Genomic DNA, 27,307 nt, shown 5'->3' with positions numbered 1-27,307 from the left:
TATGACACACAGTGAGGGTTCGGACTAAGATTGGGATCCACTTGCTCTTAAGTAGTAATTTACAGGTACTCCAGGGTGCATGTCAAGGAGAACACATAGAGATGACTTTACATAACAAGGGATCGTTGTACGGAAATCTGAAAAGCTCCAGCATCACAGAAAACCCCAGGACTTTCAAACCTGGGGCCTAGCACAGGCCTTCTCTGCTCTCCACCCACCTCTATTGCAGGACAATTTGGTTTGTGGCCACCCAGTGGCGCATCTCTTTCTGACACCACTTACCTTGTTCCTGCCAATCTATTATTGCCTTGGACTCACACACCAACCTCTTGCTCACTGTCTTTCTGCCTGGGCGCAGGATTCATTTTGGAGAAGACACAGAATAGAAGCCTCAGCAAGTGTATGGAGAAATTCCCTGAGGTTGTGTCTTTGAAGGGCTCTTCGGGGTTGATGGGTAAACACATGGACATTCACTTCTCTCCGAGAGCAGCCCTGAGTTATTGGCAATAGTCACTGTTTTATCCCCATTGTCCTGTCTCCATGGAATGAGGCTCATCTGTTCTGTTCTTCGATACCCAGAGCACATAGGAGATAGTCACTGCATACTTGTTGTATAAATGAAGCAAGTTCCATAATCACTAGAGACGTAGAATTTCGTTTTTAGCATAGTGCTCCACTGACAATAAGAAGGTTGACGTGGGTCCTGGAGAAATTAATCATCCAGGTAAGCAGATTCCAAATTTAGGAGACCCAGATTCAAGTGGAGAAAAGTGTCAAAAACAGAGAGGGACTGATTAAATTGAGAACACTAACACAAAGGTTTATCATGCTTAAATTTAGATCAGTGCCTGTATCACGAGGACTCACCCTAGATGAGTGACGTTACACTGAAGCCATCAAGAAGAAAACTATATTGGAGCTCCTGGGTGGTTCAGTCAGTTAAGCATCTGACTTAGGCTCAAGTCATGGTCTCATAGCTCGTGAGTTTGAGTCCCCTGTCGGGCTCTGTGCTGACAGCTCAGAGCCTGTAGCCTGCTTCGGATTCTGTGCCTTCCTCTCTCTCTGCTCTTCCCCTGCTCACACTGTGTCTCTCTCTCTCAAAAACAAATAAACATAAAAAAGTTTTTTTTAAGAGAAGAAAAATATATTATCACGACAAATGGGGATATACTGAACAAGTGGCAGGAGGTAAAAATAAGTCAGAGGGAATTCACTCTGAACAGTGGTCCTTGAGAGCATATGCTTTTGTCACAATTGTCTCTAGGATTTTCCTATTCCTGTACACTTGGCTTCCATATAAACAGCCCTGGGCTCACTACTGTTTAGAGAGAAGAGAGAGTAACTCATGACCAGAACTGTCTTCACCCACGTATAATTCACAATGAATCTTTAAATATTCAAAGAAGGACAGAAAATGGTATTAGTTGGTACCTTCTCTGGAATGTTAGGCACTTGGCATTTATCGGTTTTAATTAATATCGACATTATTAACTTTTCAGCAACTCAACGAGGTAGGTGGTGTATCCCTATTTCACTGATAAAGAGAGAGCAGCAGAGTATGTTTTCCTCTGCCCCACAGCAATTTTATGTGCTCAAATTTACACAGAGGAAGAGATCTAGACAAAGTCAGTCCCATCTTGACTCCAAAGCACAGAAATTGCCTCCCTTGTTGAAAAAGTATTAAATGCCCACCTTAAGTATATTTTATTAGTTACTTGCTTTTCCAGTTTCTGATTTTTACCCCCTTTGGTGTGTGCTTACTTATGTGAGCTGGTAGGAGAAATGACTTCCTGTGTGCACAGAGTGAAATTGGTACCCATGGCTCTTAGTCACAGTAACCGTGGAGAGTCTTAATTCTCAATGGGACCACTTACAATGGACTTGGTACCCACACTGGGTTTATTCCAAGTGAGGTGAAAGTGTTACCCTGGAATCTCTGGATTGCCCTTTCAGAGAAAATTGAATCCCACATGATTTTTTTACACACTCTGCTTTGCTGTTTTTCAGACTGCTGTCAGAGGATGTAGGCATGGACATCCCCCTGGAGGACGGAATGCTGAGTCCCAGTGCTGCAGACATGAGGCCTGGTGAGAGGGGCATCGCTTCATTTCCTTCGGCAGTATTCTGTATCCAAACATTGTCATATTCAGTGAGAGAACCATTTCCTAGGCCTCCTACTTGTGATTTCAGCGATAAAAGTGAAGAGAGAGAGAGAAAAAAACATATGTGTGAGGAGGGTGTTAGGCTCGATTTGGTTAATTGCAGGGTTGACTTGAATACTGATGCTTCCTCATGTGGGCCGCCTTTGCCCTCCTGGGCCACAGCTGGGGCGGCCAGGGCTTTCAGTGCCTGTAGTAAGTGGCTGCCCTATACCATAATACCAAATCCTAATGAGCATGTAGGCTCACCATGTTTGTACTTCACTGTCAGAATATCTACAATTAAAAACGTGATGTCAGGGAAGCTCAGTATCCTGATTGCTAAAGCAAACAGACAAAGCCCCTATATCCCATGGGTTTACAGCTCAAGGCATATCGAAAGAGAATTTTAAATTTCCAGCTGCATCCTACACTTTCTCTTGTAACTAAGGACACTCCTTTGCACCGTACCAGCTCCAGAATGTTGGCCCTGATGTTACTGGCCAAGCCTAGAATGGAACAAGAAACAGTAATTCTTTGCCTTTTTTTTTTTTTCTGTCCAAGTATTTAAAGTGCATTTTTCAAGATATGTCACACTAGTCATGTGACATAATTAGTTTTAAATGTTCTATCTAGGGTCCAGTAAGCCTACTAGCCACTGTATGTCTACACCACTCTTGAAGGTTCACAATGCACTTTGGATAATACAGGTATTAAGGCCATGGTTATCCTATATGATAGCGGTTAGCTACTCGTAGCTATTTAAGTTAATGAAAACTTAAGATACATCTGGTAAGTTCAGCTCTTCGATTGCACTAGGTCCATTTCAGGTGCTCAATAGCTGTATGGACCTTATCATCACAAAATTTGGGAGAATACTGCTCTGAGAATTCCTGTAATATAGAAACCAAATGGTTTTCAAACTTACTGGCCAATAGATAACTTCCTTCAAGTATAATACATAAACACATTACATGGAACACAGTTTGGGTGATGTTCTGTACAGAGAAAAAAATTTTAATGAAGAAACAGTGTCACCTTCCTTAAGATAAGACCAGAGTTCGAATTTTAGAATTGAGAGGTATACCAGATGGCCTTTCAAAATTTTTGTGATAGGGAATCCTAAAATCTCTATCTTTAGGCCATCTCTCTATTAGGCCATCTCTCTATTATTGTTGACTTGGGATTGACTTGTTTAAAATGACTTCTCTGGCTCTACTTCTGTTAAGGGAGAAACACATTGGCAGCAAGATGCATATCACAGTGAGAGGGTGGGAGCTACTTCCATGAGCCTTAACATACAAAGACCTATCACTTATGTTACAGGAGCCAATGTCAGACAGTATCGGCATAAAGGGTGGTGACCGCTTGAGCCAAGAATGCAATTTGGGAGTATACCTCAGTTTTATTAAAAAAAAAAAAAAAAAAAAGGAAGAAGAAGAAGGCCGGTCAAAGAAAGACAACTACAGATTATACCCAGAGTTGTCAGGAACTGAAGAGAAGTATCTGGGGAGTAACTATGAACATAATAGATGAGTAGATAAAGTTGATATCCTTCATTCCATAGGAGATGTCAAATGAACCTTTATGAGATCTATATAAGCTTAGCTGTTTTTCTCATGCATCATAAAAATTCAGTTCTACGTGATATCAGGGTCAAAGTCTCAAACCTGAACACGGTAGTTCTGAAAACTGGTTTTCTGCTCCTTTAGCAAGGACTCCACTTTTTATGTCTACGTGGCCAGGGCGTTTGGCTGGGACAAGCCAGTCCTGAGGCCTGCTGGTCAAGAAAGGGATCCAAATTGCATATAAGGATTTTTAGCAGGTGTGCCTTTGCTGAAGGGCCTTAAAAATGTTTTTCAGTGGGGCCCACACCCACTGTTGGCAGCCACGTATACAGTCTAGTCCTTGATGTTGCTATTTTTTTTCTTCTTTAGAACCTCCCAATTCTCTGGATCTTAATGACACCCATCCTCGCAGAATCAAGCTCACGGCTCCAAATATCAATCTTTCTCTGGACCAAAGTGAAGGGTCTATTCTCTCTGATGACAACCTGGACAGTCCTGATGAAATCGATATCAATGTGGATGAACTTGATACCCCTGATGAAGCAGATTCTTTTGAGTACACTGGGCATGGTAAGTTGCCAAGTTGTCAAGGCCAAAGTTATGTGAAAAGTGAAAGGGTACTTAAGTGGCACTAAGAACAAACCTCCCATTGGTTGCTGCTGCCTCCTTTCTGTGATTTCTAGAAGATCCTCTTTGCAGCTCAGGTCATAGGTGGCTGTGATTGAACAGTTTAGAGTATGATAGTACAGGTATGGTTCACAGAGGTCAGACATAGCCATTGTTCCTTTCTTAAATGCTTGTTATCGGCAGGCCTGGTGCTTGGCACTGGGGTTGTGAGAACATTATTACATGCTGTGTTATGAGAAAATTAGGGCTGGATTTGTAGAGAACGAATTTAATCTGGAAGATAAAATTTGAAGCAGAGAAATTAGAGCTTACTAGTTTCTTTGTACAAGTGCCCACTATCTGGAATGTTCTTCCTTGAAGTTCCTTCCATAGCTGGCTCCTTCTCTTTACTCAGATCTTAATCAGATGCCATCAGAGGCCTTCTCTGGCCTCTGTAATCAAAGGTGCTCCTGCCCGTTGCCCCCCCCCCCCCAGTCACTTTCTATCTCTCTACTTCTTTTTTTTAAACAATTTTTAATGTTTATTTATTTTTGAGAGAGAGAGAGACAGAGTGTGAGTAGGGGAGGGGCAGAGAGAGGGAGACACAAAATCCGAAAAAGGCTCCAGGCTCTGAGTTGTCAACACAGAGCCTGACTCGGAGCTCGAACTTTCACACTGTGAGATCGTGACCTGAGCTGAAGTTGGATACTTAACTGACGGAGCCATCCAAGTGCCTCAGTCCCTCTACTTATTTTATTTTCCATGTGTCAGTAATTGAAATCCTATCATTTAACTATTTGGTTGCATACTTACTGCCTTTCTCTTCCCACTAGAATGTCTGCTCTGCAAAGGCAGGGACTTTATTAGGTTTGTTGTTATAAGTCCGATAAAGCAGGAAGGAGTCAGGGGGCCACCCAGGGGTGCTAGGAGAAGAATAAAAAGGAAGAAAAGTCAAAAGTTGGTGGCTCAAACACTTGACATGCCTGATTGGAATATCGCTCTCATTTCGTTCCTTCTCTTGCTCAGTAAAACCGGCTTTGATAAGAAATATACAAACACAAAGCATTTGCTGTATAAAATGGCATCCCACAGTTTCTGCTTTGCAGGGTGGCATTCTCTGACTTTGTAATATTTGAAATTCAGAGTGAGAGTATCCTGGCCACAGCTGTTGCACTGTGAAAACTATTACGGCCAAAAAGGAAATAGCACAATGGAACGATGCCCTGACACTTACAGCCGTGCTAATTCCAGCAGTGTCATTCGTAAGAGAAGGTAATTAGGAAACTCCCCAAATCAGTTAAGCAATTCCACCAATGATCTCTGTGCCCTCAGGACTCCTACCAATATTCAGATTCAGACCCTGCCTTCACAAAAGATAAGGGTTAGTTAGAATAAATTAAAAAAAAAAAAAAACTGGCTAAGCTACTTGTACTATAGCTTTCGATGTGAACACAGAGATTTTATATTGCATTGTTACTGTGTTCTCGGATTGCTACAGTTATCTGGATGGTTGACTCTGTAAGTTGAAATACCCCAATAGAGGGTTAAAGGGCTTGAGTTCATGTTCTTTCCTAGCATGTCAGAGACTCTTCCGAGCTACTCTGCCCACCCCAGCGGCCCCCAGCCGCTCCAGTCCCATTCCTGCTGATAGATTCCCACGTGTAAGAGTCACGCCTTGACTCAGATCCCACAGAAGACAGCTGTGGCGTGAGCTGGCCCCTCCCTCTCTCCCCCTGTACCTCCCTGATGTCGTAGAGCTCCGTGTCACACCACATCTGAACCTTTTATTTTTATAAATAGCAAAACTGCCAAGCAAAGTGGTGGTGGCTGAAAAGCTGGTAATTAAAGCTGTCACTTGCTGACATCGTTCCTTTTATTCAGCCGACACGGTTTTGTTGAGAGAACCAGTTTACCAACCACCACCCTACATTTAGGTCTTAAAATCAAAGGACAGAATTTTAATGTAAGTTGACTTTTTAAAGCCCACTTTGATTTTCAAATGAAAGATGTATGTCCAGACCCTGTTTTAAACAAACAAGAACGTGAAGCATTTAAAACACAGAAAGCGTCTGAAGAGCTTTGTTTTATAAACACTCAGATGTAGATAAGAGACTGTATAAGAGACTGGGGCGCCTGGGTGGCTCAGTCGGTTAAGTGTCCGACTTCGGCTCAGGTCATGATCTCACGGTTTGTGGGTTCGAGCCCCACGTTGGGCTCTGTGCTGACAGCTCAGGGCCTGGAGCCTGCTTCGGATCCTGTGTCTCCCTCTCTCTCTCTGACCCTCCCCTGTTCACGCTGTCTCCCTCTCTCTCAGAAATAAATAAAACATTAAAAAATTAAAAAAAAAAAAAGAGAGAGACTGTATAAGAGAGATGAAAGGTTTAAGTCCCAAAGTACCGAGTAAATGCTTGAAAGCATTTTCAATGTTTGTGGGTCTCTTGCATGAGCATTTTGAACCAAATGTATCCGTTCTAAACACAATTGGAGTTTTGAAGACACAGTGTTTCAAAATGTTTGGTCAGTGATTCATCTAATGAACCCTTTCATGGTGCTTACTATGCACCAGGACTTTGCTGGGTGCTTTATAAATCTGAAGCATTTTAATCCTCAGCTCCGTGAATGTCCGTATATGAGTAGTAGGTATCATATGTGCTCCATATTAGGATAAGAACACAGAAGCACAGATTGGTTAAACAACTTACCTAGGGTCATATAGCTTGTGAATGTCAGAGCCAGCATTTGAACCCTGAGCTGTCATCCATGACTTCTGGACCTTACTCCTTCTGCATACTATGCTAACAATAAATACGAGAGGATCTTGCACTGGATGAGGCTGACACACGCAAAGCCCAGCCTGATAACCTACCCTTCCATTTATTTAGAAGCCTTTTTACCCAGCCATTTTCGTGACATCAGGGCTCTTACTTTACCCAGCCCCTGAAAAACTTCCCTGCCATTTACCCGTTTTATTCGGTAGCTGATAACCAAACATTGCTGGCAGATTATTTGCCCATGATGTGGTTTTGCTTATGAAACACTTTTGTTTAAATTTGTTTTTAATGTTTTTATTTATTTCTGAGAGAGACCGCGTGAGCAGGGGAGGGTCAGAGAGAGAGGGAGATACAGAATCTGAAACAGGCTCCAGGCTCTGAGCTAGCTGTCAGCACACAGCCCGACGCGGGGCTTGAACCCACAAACCGTGAGATCATGACCTGAGCCGAAGTCGGACGCTTAACTGACTGAGCCACCAAGGCGCCCTGCTTATGAAACACTTTTGAATTTTACTCTCAAAAACCATTAAACTGGTCTCCACTGCTGTATAATTTTACTAATTGTGTCCAGATAGTTGGAAAATATAATTTGAAGGACAGAATTCAGCTTGACTTCCTAGGATATTTACAGCTGCCAAAGATACTAAACATATGAAGATGCTGAGGGACTTAGGAAGTCAGTCTTTCAGAATAAGGGAGAGCTGGGCCTTTTTACTTAAAAAAAAAAAATGCTTTAATATATCAATCCTAGAAACTTAAAAATATCCAGAGGTGAGAAACATGGTACACTATCTCTATTTTCCAAACTCACCGTAGTTATTTTTACTGTCATTCAGATCTCAGCAAAAGCATTTCTTACAGGAAATGGAAAAATGATCAGGAATTTTAGCCTGAATATTTCTGATAAGAATGTTGTAAGACACATTCATGTGTTTTTATATTACTTTCCTCCTAGGCTCCTAAGTGATGTTTTTTGTTTAAAAAAAATTTTTAATGTTTATTTTTGAGAGAGAGAGCATGAGTAGGGAAGGGGCAGAGAGAGAGGGAGGCACAGAATCTGAAGCAGGCTCCAGGCTCCGAGCTGTCAGCACAGAGCATGATGCAAGGCTCAAAGTCACAAACCATGAGATCATGACCTGAGCCGAAGTCAGACACTTAACCGACTGAGTCACCCAGGCACCCCCTGATGTTTAGTGACCTCATCTAAGCTCCCTTTTCTCATAACTAACCCCTAATAACAGACAGTTTTCAGTATGAATAAGGTGCCCCAACATTTTTTCCAGATAATTAGAGAGTCCCTTTATTTAATTTTGCCATCTACTATCTTCCACTATTTTCCAAGCCGGCAGGTGACCAGCTTGTAAAATCAATTCTGTGTTTTAACTCTCCACATAAACTACTCATGACTAAAATAAGTGTTAATCTTGTTTTGTTTTACCCACAAGCAACCCCGTGCCAGATGGTGTGGTCTGTAAGGACGATTTTCTTCGTGCTTGTGTGTGCTGAGTTTCACATTCAAACAAACTGCCTGCCTACTCTTTGTCACCAAAAGAACTTTATTTTAAAACTTCCCAACTGCACACACAATGTCTTTCCTTTAACAAGAGAAAGTTCAAACCACGTCTGCTAAAACGGGGCGCATGATCAGTGTCTGATCACCGTGTAGGCAGCCAGTCCCTGTTCCCGGATGCTCATCCCTGCTGTAGGTCACAGCTAATCCCACCTCTAGCTAGTCCATTTTGCTCACCAACAGTGGATCCTCCACGGTGTCTGTCCAGCACAGAACATTCGGGAGCTTGTGTGCTAAGTCATCTCGCAAAAGACAAAGGAAAGTGTTCCAGGTGACTCCTCCCCAGGGCCTAATCGACTTCCACCACCACCTGGGAGAGAAGCTAGTTACTGAAGAGGGGAGACCAAGAAAATCAAGCATTTCTTAGTGAAGAGGGCATCAGGCCAAAAGTTAAATTTGGAGGCCCTGGGGATAGTTCAAGGAGTCCTGAGGTTTTTGAAAATAGAAAATGATGGCTTGGGGTGGGGGGGGGGGGAGAATGGTAATTTAGAGTAAAGAGGAAGAATTAGGATCTAGAGATTGCTAATTCAAGGGAGTAAATAAAGCCATCCTTGCTTCTTACTTGCTTATACTGTTGACTTTTAGAAATGAACCCTGGGAAAATTTACTGTATGCTCAGCTGCTAAATAATGTAATTTGCCCATTTACAACAACCAGAAAAAGGTGGGGAAGGAAAAATAACATCGGCATCTTGCCCGCTTCCATTCTTTGAAACAACAGGGATAACAGCACAGAAAAAGTCCACACTTTGGTGCCAAAATGACTAATAATGCTTTGTTTAAAAAAATAAAGTGCAGGAAAAGGCTTGTGTATTTGTATACCTACATACTTTTAGGTAGAATTCCCCTTTCTTACTGTGAAACAAGGATCAAAAAACATAAAGACAAAAATGAACAGATCCAACTGTATAAAAATACTAAATTTCTATTTGGAAAAAATATCAGTTTCAGAGCTAAGTAAGTACAGGGGACGCCTAGGTGGCTCAGTCAGCTAGGTGTCCGACTTTGGTGCAGGTCATGGCCTCATGGTTCGTGAGTTCGAGCCCCACATCGGGCTCCATGCTGATAGTGTGTAGCCTGCTTGGGATTCTCTTTCTCTGCCCCTCCCCCACTCGCTTGCCTTCTTTCTTTCTCTCTCTCTTTTTTTTTTTAATTTCTAGGAGAGAGAGAGAGACAGCGTGAGCAGGGCAGGGTCAGAGAGAGAGGGAGTTACAGACTCTGAAACAGGCTCCAGGCTCCGAGCTGGCAGTCAGCACAGAGCCCGACGCGGGGCTCGAACCCATGAACCGCGAGATCATGACCTAAGCGAAAGTCGGACGCTTAACCTACTAAGCCACCCAGGCGCCCCTCGCCTTCTTTCTTTCTCAAAAATAAATAAACATTAAAAAAAAATTAAAGCTGAGCACAAAGCAGGAAATGAATTGCGAAACATGACAAAGATCTACATAAAGAACTTCAGCAAATCAGTAAGGACCACAATAGGCAAAGGCCTCACAGGTGCCTCCCTGTCAGCAAGAGAAATGTTAATAGCTAATAAACACTTAAAACTTTTCACCTTCTTTAATAATTAAAGGAATACAAATAAAAACAAGAGCGAGACCAGTTTCACTGGCAGTTGTCAAGGGTGAAAAACTTTAATATCCTCCAGAGTTTTTGACAGTGTGAGGAAACAACGTCTCATGTATTTTGGTGTGATACATTCAAGGGCAAAAACATCCATAAAAACTTTAAGTGTGTATAGTGTCTGACCCAGCATTCCACTGTTAGAAAGTTAACTTACAGCAATATGTGTACAAATGAGGTAAGATACCTGCACCAAGATGCTTATTAAAGCAAATTCTCTGTAAGAATAAAATAGAATAACACTTAAGTTACCAAAAAAAAAAAAAAAAAAAAAAGAATAACACTTAAAGTTCCATCACTAAGGGACTGACAAACTAAAAGACATCAGCAAAATGGAATAGCCTAGGGCTACTTTTTATTGTATTTTAATTCTTTATTTTTTTATAATAGTTTTTTGTCAAATTGGTTTCCATATAACACCCAGTGTAGTTTTTTTTTATTTTTTAAGTAGGATCCATGTCCAGTGTGGGGCTCAAACTCACAACCCTGAGTTCAAGAGTCACATGTTCTACTGACTGAGCCACCCAGGTGTCCTTCTGGGGCTACTTAAGAAAAAAATTTTTTTAATGTTTGTTTGTTTGTGAAGGAGAGAGAGAGACAGAGTGCGGGCAGGGGAGGAGCAAAGAGAGAGAGACACAGAATCCAAAGCAGGCTCCAGGCTCTGAGCTGTCAGCACAGAGTCTGGTGCGGGGCTTGAACTCAGGCTCCATGAGATCGTGACCTGAGCCTAAGTCTGATGCTTAACCGACTGGGCCATCCAGGCACCCCTAGGGCTACTTAAAAGTGAGCAGGGTTTGGTTTCAGCTCAGGCCATAGTCTCACAGTTTATGAGTTTGAGCCTCACATTGGCCTCTGTGCTAACAGCATAAAGCCTACTTGGGATTCTCTCTTTTCCTCTCTCTTTGCCTCTTCCCTGCTCGCTCTCTCTGTCTCTCTCAAAATAAATAAATAAGCTTTAAAAAAAATTAAATGATCGGGGTTTAGGGGTGCCTGGCTGGCTCAGTGGGAGGAGTGTGTGACTTGATCTCAGGGTTTTGAATTTGAGCCTCACGTTAGATACAGAGATTACTAACTAAATAAATGTTAAAAAAGATGAGCAAGGTTGATATTCGCTAAGATGAAAAGAACCCTATGCTATATTAGTAGGAGCACATTATAAAAGCAAATGTACAAAACATGTAGGATATATGGAATAATCATACATTTGGGGGGGAATATGTTTCTGTGCATGTACATAATAAAAAAAAATGCAGAGCAAACAATAATGAGTGAGAGCGGGGCTGGTGATTTTTACTGTTTTCATGGACAATGCCTGTACTGTTTGTACTTTTAGTAGCATTTTATTTTTTTCAACCAGAAGAAAAGCAAGGAGAAAGAGGGGCTGGCAGAGCGTGCGCTCGCTGCAAGGCAGAGAGTGTACGTACAGGAACATTGCAGACGAGCCCACGTCAGAGCCCAGCGCTCCGAGGGCGCGGAGACCAGATGGAGAACAGAGTCCCGGGAAGGAAACTGGGATGAGTGTCCAAGGGCCCTCAGCCAAGAGGAAGGGAGAGGCAGGAAAGGAGTCCAAACAGGGAGTCCAGTGCAGATGGATGGGTTTGCACCAAGGATGCGGATCTTGGGCTGCAACCAAAGGCTGCTGTTTTCCGTCCTGGGTAAAATGAGGGCCGCTAGCAGGAAGGCAGAGGAAGCTGGAGTGAGGCAAGCTCTGTAGGTGGTGCCATTGGCCTTGGCAGAAAAGGCTAGGGCTGCTTCCCCAGTGGCTTTCACCTGGCTATTCTAAGTCACAGGTAATTAGACACGTTTGAGCAATCTTGTCTTGAGGAATCTTCCAGAACCTAATGGCTTTGTTGTGGTCCCCTTACAGAGTACCTGTGTTTCCAGGAACTTGTCCAAGCTTTCCTTTATTTACCCAGTCACCTTGGTTTTCACTGAGTGCTCTGTGCAGGTTTCTAAGCTAAGCCTGGGGTTGGTTGGTGGGGGTGAATAACAAAGGTGGTTTGCGTACAATTTCCGGGCGCAAGGAATTCACAGCCTCCTGGTAAAATGAAGAGAATGAGACAATCACACGTGCAGGGTGTAGTGTGATAGCAAATTACTTCAAAGTCACTTTTTCCGTGCACAGGCCTATTATAATGCCTGCCTCTCTGCCTGACATATGGTAGATAATAATAATATTCTTATGATCGAAGTGCCGTAAAATAAATACAAGTACAATGTAAATCAAAGGTCTTTTCCCATGAATGAAGAAAAGCAAGAATGATCATATCTCACAGAATTACCATGAAGGTTCTAAATAATCTTTCCCTTCAAATTACTGGAACATACAGAGAATAACCATTGTTAAACTCTACTAGTAGTTGAAGTAAAAATGGAAATAGCTGCTACTTCAAAAACTTAGCATGGTTGCTTTTTTTGTGGATGCATGAGCGCGTGTAGTAACTGTCCCCCCAAAGAAGGCTTGGCGGGCTTTTGTATTGTCCCATATACCCACACATAGGAGTCATAACAAATTTTTGGTCTCAGAGTATTTCTGGTCTACAAAGTTGCCTGCTTCTTGCTTGCTATAAAATCTTTCCGTAGCAGGGGCGCCTGGGTGGCTTAGTCGGTTAAGCGTCCGACTTTCGCTTAGGTCATGATCTCGCGGTTCGTGGATTCGAGCCCCGCGTCGGGCTCTGTGCTGACTGCCAGCTCAGAGCCTGGAGCCTGTTTCGGTCTGTGACTCCCTCTCTCTCTGACCCTCCCCTGCTCATGCTGTCTCTCTCTCTCCTAGAAATAAATAAAACCTTTATTTAAAAAAAAAAAAAATCTTTCCATAGCATACTTTGAAAAGCCCACAGGAAGTCATACTATATTTCTGCCCAAATTGGCTCCCAGTAGGGAAGGGAGCTCAACTCCTTTGTAAGGGTCTTAGAGTGCGAGGCCTAGGCTGATAGGCTCATCCACATACCACAGGATACACCAGGATCTGTGGCCCAAGGGAAACAAAATGACCCGTGCCCGACAAATAGACTGTCACCCATGAGGACGGTCTGCAGGTCTTCGACCTGTATGTTTAAGGATGAAATGGCAGCAGCCTCTATGCCCTTGGCCCACCGACACAGGGCAGCGCTAGCCCCTCATCTGTCCCTACCATCAGCTTGGCCTTTGCATGGATTTGGTTGTCCTATCGGCCAATAAATAAAGCCTCACTGAGTGTCTTTTATGTGGCCGGGACGACATTCATCTCCATAAGGGCTGTGCAAAACAGAGGGGGCCATCAGGTTGGCTCTGCCAGGAGATGGCCCTTTGTGGAGCTGCCTCAGCTGTCTAGTCCTGCTCCTCAGTCCTGCTCTGTGTTTCGCTTCCAGAAAGTTCCACAGCTAACAAAGATTCTGGCCAAGAGTCCGAGTCCATTCCAGAGTATACTGCGGAGGAGGAGCGGGAAGACAACCGGCTGTGGAGGACGGTGGTGATCGGAGAACAGGAGCAGCGGATTGACATGAAGGTCATCGAGCCCTATAGGAGAGTCATCTCTCACGGAGGTAGCCCAGCTCTCTGCGGCTCTGGGAGGTGGCGGGCAGGGCAGCCGCACGTCTCTACTAGGAAAATGAAACGAGGGTTCTTTGCAGCGTGACAGCCTCAGAACCCTGTTCTGCAGTCAATATTCAGGGGACTAGAGAGCCGAGGGCATTACCTCATGCCCAATTCAATAAACAGTGGGAAACCTACTATGCAAAAAATAGCTTTCCGGTGTGAAAACTCTTTCACGCCGCATATCTGACAGCCATGATCTTCTGTGCAAACTTCTCGAAAACTGTAGTTGTCCAATTAAATAATGTCTGCTTGGAATTCATGTGGGTCGGCTGTAGGTTAGGTTTTTGTTTGTTTTTTTTTAAATAGAGTTGACCTACAATGTTGTATTAGTTTCAAGTGATTCGACAGTTATATGCATTCTGAAATGCTTACCGACTGCCGGTTATAAAATACGTAAGTCACGGGAATGGAAAGCAAAGCACAGGGAAGGTAGTCCATAATAGTGTAATAATTTTGTATGGTGACAGGTGACGACCACACTTCTCATGGTGGCGGGGTTTACCTGACTAGCTTCCGAGTCTGTGCTACCACGACCTATCGCAAGGTCACTACTCCTTCTAAAAACAAAATGGTCCTTTGAATCCTCTTAGAAGCCTTAAGAAGTCTTCTTAGACTCAGCCTGGTCAGTTCTCCCCTACTTGAAGCTTTCTTTTCTATGGACTCCATTCCATCTGTGCCTGACAACAGGCATTTCCAGCGAGAGCCTCCACTTGCTTTACTGACTGACAAGGCAGAGTCAAAAACTGTGTGTTCTGTATTTCCAGTGCTTTTTTGGAGCTTCAGGAGCCTTGCTTAATTTGGGATTCACAAAAAGCCAGATGAGCACAAGCAACGCATTTAACGTTGTCAACCTCAGGAAACACGAACGGCTTCTTTTCTTTTTCTGCTGCATGCGCTCCTTTCCTGCAGTCCTGAGCCACCGCCCTAACCACTCAGCTCTTCCCAAAACAGTGTAAGCTGATAAGGCAATCATTCTCTCTTCCTTAGCAGGAACAGGGAAATAGTGTCTGCGCACTGCATTAAACCTGTAGCTTTTGTTTCCTAACACGCAGAAGGACATTTTGTTTCTTCAAACTTCCTTCCGCTGGCCAGATTATCTCCCTCCGTGTAAGTATCAGGGTCACCCAGGGACTCCGACCTGGATAGCGCAAGAAAATGCCCAGAGGTGCCCCTGGCCATGACCTTGCTTTGCCCCGCCTCACTGTTTGACCTGCAGTGGTAATAGGGCCCAGTGATAGCTGCTGTGGGACCGGAGGTGGTTTCCTTGAAGGGAAAACCTTTCCATAGCCCCGCAGAATGAGAGCTGGCCTGATCTTGCTGAGACAAACAGACGGCCAGCCATAGAGTCAGCCCCTTTGTTCTTAAGACGAAAACCACAACCTGAACGTCACCCCAGATCTTCCCAGAAGCTCCTACCTGCTTTGCACTGCCCATCAGGTATTTGGGGTTTGTTTGCTTTTTGGAAATAAAAAGAAAACAACACAAAGCCTGATTATAAAAGTAGCCTGTGCCCATTCAAAACAAAAGGTCAAAAAAGGTAGAAAACAAATCAGAGTCACCCAGTAGTAATCGGTGTAAGTGTTTACCACGCGGGGTCTTACCTTAAGAGCCCCTTTGTTGTGAAGAAGCAACATCCCTGCTTCCCAGCTCTCCTGAGCCCATCTGTCCTTTGCCCAAATCAGGAAAGAGTGATTATCATCGACACGCTAGGGTTAAAAAAAAAAAAAAAAAGCCAATGTTTCTGCCTATCACATTCTGTGACAATTTGGCTGAGCCAACATGGGTAACCTGGTTTGCTGTGCTCTCCATCCCAGCCACCCCCTCCCCTGGCCTTCGCTCCCCTCCGCTCTGTGTCATGAGCTCGGTTTTGTCCATGTGTCTGTCCGGTGTGTTTGGAAGAAACGGCCACCTCCCCTCTCCCCGGCTCCATCTCGGCCTTCCCCGGGCTCCAGCCTGCATGAGTGTGCCCTTGGCCGTATCCTTCCAGGACATTAGCCGGGCGCTGCCTCTTTCCCCCACCCCCGAACAGCTTTTGTGCTCTGTAGGTCAAGACAGCATCAGATCTTAATGCCTGAATTTGCCAGAGCTTGGTCTGCTGTGTTGGATGCTGACGCCTCATCCTTAGATGCTACCGATGAGAAAGCGACACTCCCCAGCTACCAATCGCTTGTGTTTGTTTTCCTGGCTTCTGAGGGGCGTGTGAGAAGCAGCACCCCATAGTGAGCGCAGGCCTTGCTGGGGTGTCTGGCATTGTGAAAGCGGGAGCTTGAGAACTGCAAGGTGGCGGTGATTAAAACCACCACCCAAGTTCGCCGCAAAGCCGGGCTCTGCCAAGGGGCTCTGCCGACGGGGAGCACGTGAGAGCAGTATCGGAACGAATACTGCGGTCTTCCACTTTGGTGACCTTGATAGGAGCTATGGTAGGAGGCCTTGTACACCGTCTAAAAGAACAGAGTTCAAGATCTGTCTTCACCACTAACTGCTCTGTGACCTTGGCACATCACCTCAAAAGAGGTGATCTCAAAGCCAGGGTCACCGCCACCCATGAGCCCATGAGCAATATGCCTAGTATCTGCTTAACCAAACAAACAACAAAAACCAAAGAGAGGTCTGGGTGGTTTTGATCAACAACAATGTTGGGTCCCTTGAAGGCCAGCAGCTGGCTGTTTTTGAACTTGGGACAGAGAATGCATTTAAATAACCAAGGACAGTCACACCGAAGCATTATAATGAGAAGTTTCCTTTCTTGTTTTTTGTTTTGTTTTGTTTTGTTTTTGTTTTGTTTTTACTTCTCTTATTTCATTATAGGAGATTCAGGTAACTTCTCGACAGTTGCTGGACAAATGACCCTGGAAAGATGAGAAGAGTTGCGAGCTGGTGTGTGTGTGTGTATGTTTTGGTTGCGACTGTGACATCTTCCCTCCTCTCTCCATTCCATTTGCTGGCCGGCAAACTTGTGTTACATCCCTTTCATGCCTGTCTGTTCTGCCTCAGGTAAGGTTTGCGTTATTGCTTCGGAGGGTGTCAAGAGGCCCCGTGGTGGGATTGCCCACGCGCCTCAGCGTTCACACCCCGCACTCCCCTCCTGGTTACTGAGAAGAGAGCTAGAATACAGGTTCTTAAAAACCATACTTGGAATGAATTCTCCGGCGGCTGGCTGCCGACTTCCCTTGAGTTAAGCTGCAATATGCTCCGTATTAGCATAGAAATCTGGTTAGCTGACCCCCTCGAAGGCATCTGCAAGGAACCAAGAACAAAGGGACCTATTCATTCCAGTTCGTGCCCTTTGCCAGCAAGGACGATCTGAAATATCTCCAGAACTTGACAACAATGACACACAGATCTTGGCTTGGACGGAGAACTTCCACGAAGCAATCTTTTCCTTCTAGTTCCTTTCTTACATCTTAAATCTTATCTCCTCTTCTTCTCTTCCTCTGCCCTTTGCCTCTTCTTCCCTTCCTGCAACTCCTCTGCCCAAAACGACAAAACTCCACCTTCACTAGTAAATTTCAGGAATTTTTATTTAAAGAGACATTCCTGACTTAAGAGTTGATTCGTCAGTATCCCTTCGATTCAAGGAACCTGGGTGAACGCGACACCGTGGCATTCCGAGGACGGGCACATTGACCCAAAGTGCTGAAATGCCATTCGAGATGACTTCTGAAGTACTGTTTAGAAACCTCAGACTGTCCTTTAAAAAAAAAAAATTAGTATTAGAAATTCTCCAGAAATGGAAAAAGAAATCAAAATAGCTGAGTGGTCATGATCGTGAAGTTATCCTGACACGCTCTGGAGCCAAGCAGCTACATTTAGAGAGATGCTTTTGTACTTGTTTTTAAGTTGGATTCATTATGTCTATTACCTCTTTTAATGAACCCAGCCCTTGGGATGGTGCGGAGTCTAAATTGCCTACCTTCGTGGTGTTAGCATTGGTTCGGCAAAGCCACAGTATCCTTTGTGGATTTTCACTCGGTTATGAATCTTCTTACATGAAATTGTTCAGTAGAACAGACACTTCTTGTAAGAAAATGTATCTCCTGCCATTTTCCTTCACATCTCATTCTTAACAAAGTTGGTAACTACCTACGTGTTGGAAAAGACAGAACAAAGCAAATAATCCATAGGGAAGCCACTGCAATCCTGTTTTGCAAACACGGGTTACATCAGGTATATACTTACATAGGTAGCATCTTCTAAGCATGTAGAGTAAACACTGCATACAACAACCTCAAATTAGTCCTACACACACACCCATAATTCGATATATTTTTAGTTGGTATCACTCTCTTCCCCCACCTCTTTTGTGGTAGTCATACTGTCTTTGTCAAGAACATCTTATTAAACTGCTTTTCAAGAGTTAAGCCCATCCAAGTCTATATCCAGCTGGTATTTTACTGCCATGTAATCACCGGAGGGGTATTTAGAGTTCTGAAAAAAATAAAACGCACTGAGTTCAGATCAGGCTTGAGGGTATGTCCTGTCTGCCTACTCAGAGCTTTGAAACAATCTCTATTTAATGGCTCTGAAGCCCAGAACTACATTATATGACAAAAATTCTAAGTGTTTATGAAGGGATATTGAAAAATGAAAACACGATGCATCGTTTCCATTTTTAAGTCTGAAGGGCACGAGAGATTCCATGCACAAACCTATGGAGGTTTGGCCGACAGCTGCCACGAGTGTCCAAGATGAGCTTTGAGGGAACACAGAGCTTAGAGAATGCCTCAGAGCTTTCAGGTGTGGGTAAAATGCCTTGAGATGTCCTTTTATTTTTCTTGACCGTTAGAGTTCACACTTGCCTTTTATTTTCTCACACTTCTGCACATAGCACCCCCACCTCTGCATCCTGTCCACGTCACCAGGAAGTAATTCTCAAGTTTTCTCAGAAGTACATGCTGTTGTAAAATGCAAAGAGAGCTTAGCTTTCACCAGGCCCTTCTGGAATGTGTTCTTTTTTAAAAAGACGAGGCTCTGCATTCTGTGCTCAGTGACTCTAGGCCTGGCCAGAACTTTCCTTGTATCCTGAACTGTCTGTTGAATCTGGAGATCCCAGGGAAACTACAGGCAAGTGAACTAGTCCACAAAATCAAAATAAAGATGTTTTGTTTGTAAACCTACTCATATCTGGCCACTGGAGTATGTGAGCCTGATTGCATTGCAGCACAGTGACTAGATTTTCCCTTTAACAGAACCTAAAAAAAAAAAAACAGCTATAAAGGATCAAGCAGAGCCTCTTAGCCATTAAGGGACAGAGCATTATATAAGTTAGAAACCTGTAAGTCCAAACCCCCACCCTTTGCTAAGCTGAATATTTATATACCCCAAACATGACTATGTACAACATTTATAATCATCCTTAATAAATGGATATGCCATTTATGCAAATAGGTTCACACTGTGTATTTAAAGCTGTATATAAATATACATATATTATACTCTATATGATAATCACTGAAACTAAGGTTATGTGTATGTACTTATAGAAGTGTAGTCTATATAATACTCACTTAAAGATCTGTCACATTTATGTACACACACTTGCCAAAGCTTCCAGATTTGCCCTTTACGTTAATATTATCTTGTTAAGAGCTTTCAGTTGGTCACAAGTGTCTTTTTGTTTGTCACCCAGGATACTATGGGGACGGCCTAAATGCAATCATTGTGTTTGCTGCCTGTTTTCTGCCAGATAGCAGTCGGGTGGATTACCACTATGTCATGGAAAATCTTTTCCTGTGAGTGCCATTTATGACAAAGTGCTTTGAGTGAATGTCTGTGGCATGGCATGGCAGAGAGAGCATCTTTAATAAGAGGAAATGGACGATGTAGAATATTCTAAGCCTCTGATGAAAAGTCAATGAAATCTCTGTCAAGGAATATTGCTCAAGAGGCTGAAACCTTTAAAAGAACTCTTGTCAGTAGAGCCATTTGAAGACAAAATGAACACAGTCTTGCCTGTGCTCTAAAATTCTGTAACACTTCCTTTGGATAAAGTGTTGTTTTTTGTTCCCCCCATAACATGGCTTCATTTATGTCATTCATTTGTGCCTTTGGCACATGACGACGTTGTTGACATTTTTGAAATTCAGGTTCTAACCTACATAGTTTTTTAGTGTGCCTGCATTTAAAAAGATAAAAACAAGATAACCATGCAAATAAATGAGCTATACTCAGTCTCAGAGAAATAATCTTAGGAAACTGCATTCTTTTCAAGGTAAAGAGGTAATATGCACAACCATTCTTAAATGTCGTACACTCTGTAATTTAAATGTCATGTAATTATGGTGTAAATAAGATGAACTGTTTCATGTGGGAAATGAAAACCCTTCTCTTCCTTCCTGTGATCAGATATGTAATAAGCACGTTAGAGCTGATGGTAGCTGAAGACTATATGATTGTGTACTTGAATGGTGCAACTCCCAGGCGCAAGATGCCTGGGCTGGGCTGGATGAAGAAATGCTACCAGATGATTGACAGACGGTACGTGGGCACCATTATTAAATCCCTGTTTGGACTTCCTCAACCACTCCCATTTCTAATTCCCTTTATCGACCAAAACTGTGATCACATTTTGGGAACATTGCATTACGCAGAGTTAAGAAATGATAGAAATGTTAATAAAAGGGCCACTTGCTGCCCCAAATCTGAAAGAAAAGGAAGCTCCTCTAGGTTTTGCTGGATGTTGTCATCTCAAACCTGGCCACCAAGTCTGTTCTAAACTATGCGTATGCCGTTGCCATGTGAAGGGGCAGTTTGTGCTGATAAACCAGAGTATCCATGATTCTTTTTTTTAAGTTTATTTTGAGAGAGAGAGAGAGAGAGAGAGAGAGAGAGTGCTCATGCATGTGGGGAGGAGCAGAAAGAGAGAGAGAGAATCCCAATCCGGGGCTCAAACCCATGAACCATGAGATCATGACCTGAGCCAATCAAGAGTTAGATGCTTAACCAACAGAGCCACCCAGGCACCCCTGGAGTATCCACGATTCTTTACCAGTTTTACATGATTTTGATGCTGTTTATGTGCACTGGGACTGTTGATTTGGGCACCTGTTGTGCTTGTATTTCATCATCCACTGACAATTCAAGTTAACCACTAGTCCATTTGGTCCCTTGGTGCACTTTTTTCCCAAGATACTTCCATCCATACTGGCTTGAATAGAACAAAACATGTGAGGGGCGCCAGGGTGGCTTAGTCGGTGAAGTGTGGCATCCCCTTAGACATGGCTCTGTGCATGACAATATGCGAGTGCCCTGTTTTGTTAACTAAGATTCATTTCATGGTCTAAACATTTATAAAGTAGCACTGCTAATACTTCAACACATGCCTGAGTATCAAGAATGTGAAAATGGTCATCTGAAGATCAAACAACCATATGATATACTGTTACTTGTTTCATAATACAGAAGAAGAAACCAAGGTTTAGTAGGTCAGATAAATTGGCCAAGTTGGTAGTAAGACTGTTCTTTTCAAAATAGTGAAGATAATGATTGCAAAAATGAAAAGCATTGTTATGCAAAAATGCACTATGGTAGTCATAGATTTAGGCACTCCAGAAATACAACCATCCTACTTTACATTTTTTCCTATGGGAAAATGAGGTTGGACTCGTACAAGTTACACATTGTATCTCAAAAAAATTTGGGGGGGAGGGGCGGGGTGCCTGGGTGGCTCAGTCGGTTCAGCGTCCGACTTCGGCTCAGGTCACGATCTCATAGTTCGTGGGTTGAAGCCCCATGTCAGGCTCTGTGCTGACAGCTCAGAGCCTGGAGCCTGCATCGGATGCTGTGTCTCCCGCTCTCTCTGCTCCTCCCCCACTCATACTGTGTCTCTCAGAAATCAATAAAGAAAAATCTTTAATAAGAAAATTTTTTATTCATCATGGTCATTCAGTTCCTTCCCATCAGATAATAGGAACTTACCTAGAAGTCTCTACTATTATAATATTCTTATTTGGAAATATACTTTCTGTTTTAACTCCTACTGAAAATGGGTTAGGAGTAATTATTTTCCTTTTTCTTAAATAGGTTGCGAAAGAATTTGAAATCATTCATCATTGTTCATCCATCGTGGTTCATCAGAACGGTTCTTGCAGTGACTCGACCGTTCATAAGGTATGGGTGTTGTTATAGTCAGAGCACTACCAGTATTTCTTCAAAATACGTGTTCATTGTCCCATCAACAAGGATTCATGAACAGAGAGAATATTTAGGAAGACATATTTTGCCTCTGCCTTTCCTGGAAAGCTAGTTTGGACTGTGTAGCAAGGAACCCTAATTAAGAGTGAACATTATTTTATAATGACTATTTTTCCCCACTGTTACGAAACATGACCTCTCTGTTGCTTGCTCTAACACAGAGGATGAGCTGTCAGGGTTTCTGGGCTGCAATACAGAAGGGAGTAGGTAATACTTTTAAAGTGATTTGGTATTTTCTTGGGGCTCCTACGTGGCTCAGTCGGTTAAGGCCGACTTTGGCTCGGGTCGTGATCTTGTGGTCATGGGTTCAAGCCTCGCATCGGGCTCTGTGCTGACAGCTCAGAGCCTGGAGCCTGCTTCAGATTCTGTGTCCCCTCTCTCTCTGCTCCTCCCCCACTCCTGCTCTGTCACTCTCAAAATTAAATAAACATTAAAAAATTTTTTATAGTGATTTGGTATTTTGCAGAGAATGGAAAAGGCATCATAACAGAACAGTGGAAAATAAAGACAAACCAAGGACAGAAACAGGAGCGATGTTTTGCCTTAATTGTTCTGTTTCTTCTGAACAAATATACAGGTCACCAAACTTAGGGAAGGGGTCTGGGCAATCATTTTGATAGCTTTTTTTTTTTTATTGCTCTTGAGGAGTCTTGTTTTCAATTCAGTTCAGTTCTATGAATATTTATTCACCATGTATGTTGTGTTAGATCCTATATTTCCTGATATTTTAGGGGTAGTAAGAACAATGAAACGGGTGCCTGGGTGGCTCAGTCGGTTAAGCGTCCGATATCAGCTCAGGTCATGATCTCAGGGTTCGTGGGTTCGAGCCTCACGTTGGGCTCTGTGCTGACAGTTCGGAGCCCATAGCCATTTCAGATTCTGTGTCTCCCTTTCTCTCTGCCCCTCCCCCGCTCGTGCTGTCTCTCTGTCTCAAAAATGAATAAACAATAAAAAAAAAAAAGATAGCAACTCTTAAAAAAAAAAAAGAAAACATGCCTCATAATATAGTGAGACTTGAAACAGTTAAATGAAAGGGGCAGTATGGATTTCCTAGAGAGCTTTAAAATAAAATACAGTCTTACCTATCATTATGATATAGATTAGATGAACTGAAAATTTTCTGTCTCAAGGTTATTGGTAGATTTCTAAGAAACATTCTAATCACTTCTGGAGAAGAAAAAGAAACCCTAAAGGTTAAAAACCTTTATGTATTTATTTTTTTACATAGACATTTACTGTGCTTTACCAATTCTACCTTTTTTGTCAGTGTTCACTTACATGTATGTAATATTTCCATCACCTACTCCTTACCATTGAGTTCCATCTTTCCACCTAGTTTTCCTCTGGCAAAGTTTAGTTCTTTACCATGCCATGTTAAATTGCTTTAAAAAATAATATGAAGTATTTAAGGTATACAGAAGCCACTTTTTTTAGTGATAGAAAATGCTTTGGGGCACTTGGGTGGCTCAGGTTAAGCATCTGACTTCGCCTTAGGTCACAATCTCATGGTTCGTGAGTTCAGGCCCCGCATCGGACTCTGTGCTGTCAGCGTGGAGCCTGGAGCCTGCTTCGGATCTTCTCTCCCTCTCTTCCTGTCCCCCTTCCCCTCACGTTCTCTTTCTCTCTCGAAAATAAAAATAAACATAAAAACAAGAAGAAAATGCTTTGATAAGGGAGTAGGAATCAATGTACACTAAAGAGCTTATAAAAACTTTAATGGTAGGCTGTCTGGCTGGTTCAGTTGGTGGAGCATGTGACTCAGTCTCAGAGTTATAAGTTCAAGCTCCACATTGGATATAAAGATTACTTAAAAATAGAATCTTTTTAAAAAAATTCTTTTTAGGGGCGCCTGGGTGGCTTAGTCGGTTAAGCGTTCGACTTTCGCTTAGGTCATGATCTCGCGGTTCGTGGGTTCGAGCCCCACGTCAGGCTCTGTGCTGACTGCCAGCTCAGAGCCTGGAGCCTGTTTCAGTCTGTGACTCCCTCTCTCTCTGACCCTCCCCTGCTCACACTGTCTCTCTCTCTCTCTCCTAGAAATAAATAAAAAAATTTTAAAAAAATTCTTTTTAAATTTACTGAGTCAAAAAAGTAAACATTATGTTCATATTCATTCACTGATATTTGTCCAGTCACTGGGTGTTACAATTATAAAACAAGTAAGTTTCTTGATAAATAACAAAATTTTGTTACTGTAGGAATACTGAAAAATAATTATAACTCAACATCATCTATTGAAGGGAGTTTCAAGATAATAAGTACAACAAAAATAAAATTATAGCAAAGAGTATTGTGGTAATTACAGAAAATAATGGCTTATGTTTGCTGAGTATGTACAGGCATAATCTCATTTAATTGTAATGCAAGCCCCTGAAGGAGGTACTGTTTGCTGTTTCCTTCATATAGGAAAACTCCCTGAGGTTTGATGAGGTCAAATAAATTGTCTAAAGCAAAAACTAGCAGACCCATTCTGTAAAAGATCAAACAGTAAATATTTTAGGTTATGTGGACCATCTGGTCTCAGTCACATCTCCTCAACTCTGCCGCGAGAGGTCCAAAGCAGTCACAGACAATATGCAGGTAAGTGAGGGTGGTAAAAACCATTCCTGGCTGGAGGGCTGTGAGAAAAAACAAACAAACAAACAAACAGTTAACAAGCTGGCTTTGGTCCCCAGCCTGTAGTTTGCCAACCCCAGGCCAAACATAATATAGCCAAGAATTGACCCACTCAGTCTTTGAACCCAGTTGTCTGCCTAATTGTAAAGAAAACATATTTCAAGTACTGCAACATTACACCCTACAGTCTCATCTGAGGCCCTCCGTCTTTAAAGGTCCCCCTCTGAATCAGTCTATCTCAGTGTAACTGATTTTTAGACCTGGAAAAAAGGGGTCACTAAAATGTATTTTAGGTCCTTTTGCTGCTAAAGGATAATACCTATGATAGAGGTAGATGGGAAATTCTTTTTTTTTTTTTTAATGAATTGTCTGTGGCAAGTACTGGGTGGGGTGGAGATTGAGAAGCGTAGCAGCTGACATAGACAAGTAAGCAATGAAAATAGAGGGTACAACTGAAGCACGATGCGGGGCATAACACAGTGAGGGTGACTGTGGGGTAACAGGTAGAGAGTAAAGGCCGAGAGCCTATGTCAAGGGAGGTATTCCAGAAGGATGAGCCTTCAAGGGGAGTTTTGAAGAACCAATAGGATGGACTAGCTGAAACCAGATGGAAATAGTAAGTCCAAACACACCAAGAAGAGGACAACATGGCGTGTTCAGAGAACTGTACGTTCTAGTGAATGTAACCTTGGAGCTGGAGGCTTACCCCTCCACACACTGGATCTTTTATCAAAACCTGAATTTAGCTCAGAAAGTCCAGGGGAAGGAAGAGGTCTCATGCAACACATTATTGGTAGTGTGTATCCACCCAAGGCTTACCAGGAGGACTAGAAGTGACTATGGAGACACAAATTATTCACGAGTCACAGCCAGTGGCCCAGCATCAGACTGCAAGTAAAATGTGAAAGATAACTGTACAGAGAAATGACCCTGCAAAACCTTCCTTCTAGAATGCACAGTAGTTGAACAGAAGGCAATACAGTTGGCAGACAGCTCACCATGATCTGTAGACTGGAGAGGCCTTTTATCAGAAACCATTCCAGAAAGTTCGATGCTCCATCAAGTTCCCTTTCAAGTGGAATGACACATTTTAAAAATTAGTTTGCAATTACACCAATAATACATGAATGCTTTCTCCTTATAAAACATCCAACCCTTATAGATAAGACCAAGTTCTTCCTTCAACAACTACCAGCTTCTGTTCCAAACTCCTTTCCCCAGAAGGACATTCCTTGATTAGTTCCAATAGTATCCTTTCTTGTTGTCTTATATGCATTACACACATCTAGCATGATAATGTGTAGATGAAAGCTGTTTGTAATTCAGATCTGGAATATGGTTTGGGTCCATCTGGAATGAACGCTCTAGCTAAAACTTTAAAAAAAAAAATTTAACTAAAACATTAAGAGGAAAATAAGTTTACATATACTTTAAGAAGTTAATGTTTTATTTATTTTTGAGACAGCACAAACAGGGGAGGGCCAGAGAGAGGGGAACAGAGGATCTGAAGCCGGCTCTGTGCTGACAGCAGCGAGCCCAATGTGGGGCTTGAACTCATGAACCTTGAGATCATGACCTGAGCCAGACGCCCAACCAGCTGAGCCACCCAGGTGTCCCCCATATACTTTTAAAATTGACCAATCTTGGGGTCCCTGAATGTCTCAGTCATTTCAGCATTTGACCCTTGATTTTGGCTCAAGTCATGACCTCACAGTTTGTGAGTTATAGCCCCAGGTTGGGCTGTGTGCTGATAGCACAGAGCCTGCTTGAGATTCTCTCTCCCCCTCTCTCTCTCTCTGCCCCTCCTCTGTCTGCCCTCTCTCTCTTGAGATAAGTAAACATGCAAAAACATAAAAAATAAAATAGATCAACCTTGGAAGAGTCTGAAAGAATTAATGACAAGAGTTTTGTTTGTTAAGAACAAAGAAGCAAGCAAAGCCAAACAAACCATAAACCAATGACTGTGGAGAGTGGCAGACACCACTCAGAGGCCACGTGATGTGCAGACAAGAGTGCAGACTCTGAGGGGGATGAGGGACTAGGTGATGAGCACCAGGTGATGTATGGAAGTGTGAGTCACTATATAACACTGTGTTAACTAACTAGAATGAAAATGAAAACTTAAAAGAATAAAAGAGTGTAGATTCTGCTCTGGTTTGAATCCAGGCTCTACCATATACCTAAGGTGAGACCTTAAGCAAAGACTTATCTCTCTGTATGTGGAGTTTCCTTATCTTAAAAAAAAAAAAAAAAAAAAAAAAGAATAATTAGAGGTACCTGGGTGGCTCAGTCCATTAAGCGTCTGACTCTTGACCTTAGCTCAGGTCAGGATCTCACAGTTTGTGAGTTTGAGCCCCAAGTCGGGCTTTGTGCTGACAGTGTGAAGCCTACTTGGGATTCTCTCTCTTCTTCTCTCTGCCCCTCTCCACCTCTCAAAATAAATAAAGAAACTTTAATTAAAGAGAATAATGAGGGTGCTTGGAGGGCTCGGTTCATAGAGCATACGACTCTTGATCTCAGGTTTGTGAGTTCCAGCCCCACGTGTGGGATAGAGTTTAAAATAAATTTTAAAAAGAACACTAGGAGCCTCTTTTCAAAAAGAGAAAATAATACTAATAAGCCAGCTCATTAGCTTAAGAAGAAACAAGTG

At 42.8% G+C, this 27,307-nt stretch overlaps 1 protein-coding gene across 2 annotated transcripts in view; it reads left to right on the top strand.

Moving 5' to 3' along the window:
• The window catches only part of PRUNE2 (prune homolog 2 with BCH domain), a 254,834-nt gene that overhangs the window by 210,886 nt on the left and 16,641 nt on the right, over positions 1 to 27,307 (top strand). Inside the window, exons 10-16 of one of the 2 annotated variants that reach the window (XM_039242178.1) lie at positions 2,008 to 2,087; positions 4,076 to 4,276; positions 13,626 to 13,799; positions 16,660 to 16,668; positions 19,481 to 19,583; positions 20,197 to 20,328; positions 21,874 to 21,960. In XM_039242178.1, the coding sequence (XP_039098109.1) occupies positions 2,008 to 2,087; positions 4,076 to 4,276; positions 13,626 to 13,799; positions 16,660 to 16,668; positions 19,481 to 19,583; positions 20,197 to 20,328; positions 21,874 to 21,960 (786 nt within the window). The remainder of the gene's footprint in view (positions 1 to 2,007; positions 2,088 to 4,075; positions 4,277 to 13,625; positions 13,800 to 16,659; positions 16,669 to 19,480; positions 19,584 to 20,196; positions 20,329 to 21,873; positions 21,961 to 27,307) is intronic. The other variant, XM_039242177.1, reaches the window with a different exon arrangement.

The sequence above is a fragment of the Hyaena hyaena genome, unplaced genomic scaffold (genome assembly GCF_003009895.1).
Source record: "Hyaena hyaena isolate Hyena2069 unplaced genomic scaffold, ASM300989v1 scaffold_206, whole genome shotgun sequence".
Taxonomy (NCBI): domain Eukaryota; kingdom Metazoa; phylum Chordata; class Mammalia; order Carnivora; family Hyaenidae; genus Hyaena; species Hyaena hyaena.
The sequence above is the reverse complement of the archived record's forward strand: the minus strand, read 5'-3'. Positions and strand labels throughout refer to the sequence as shown.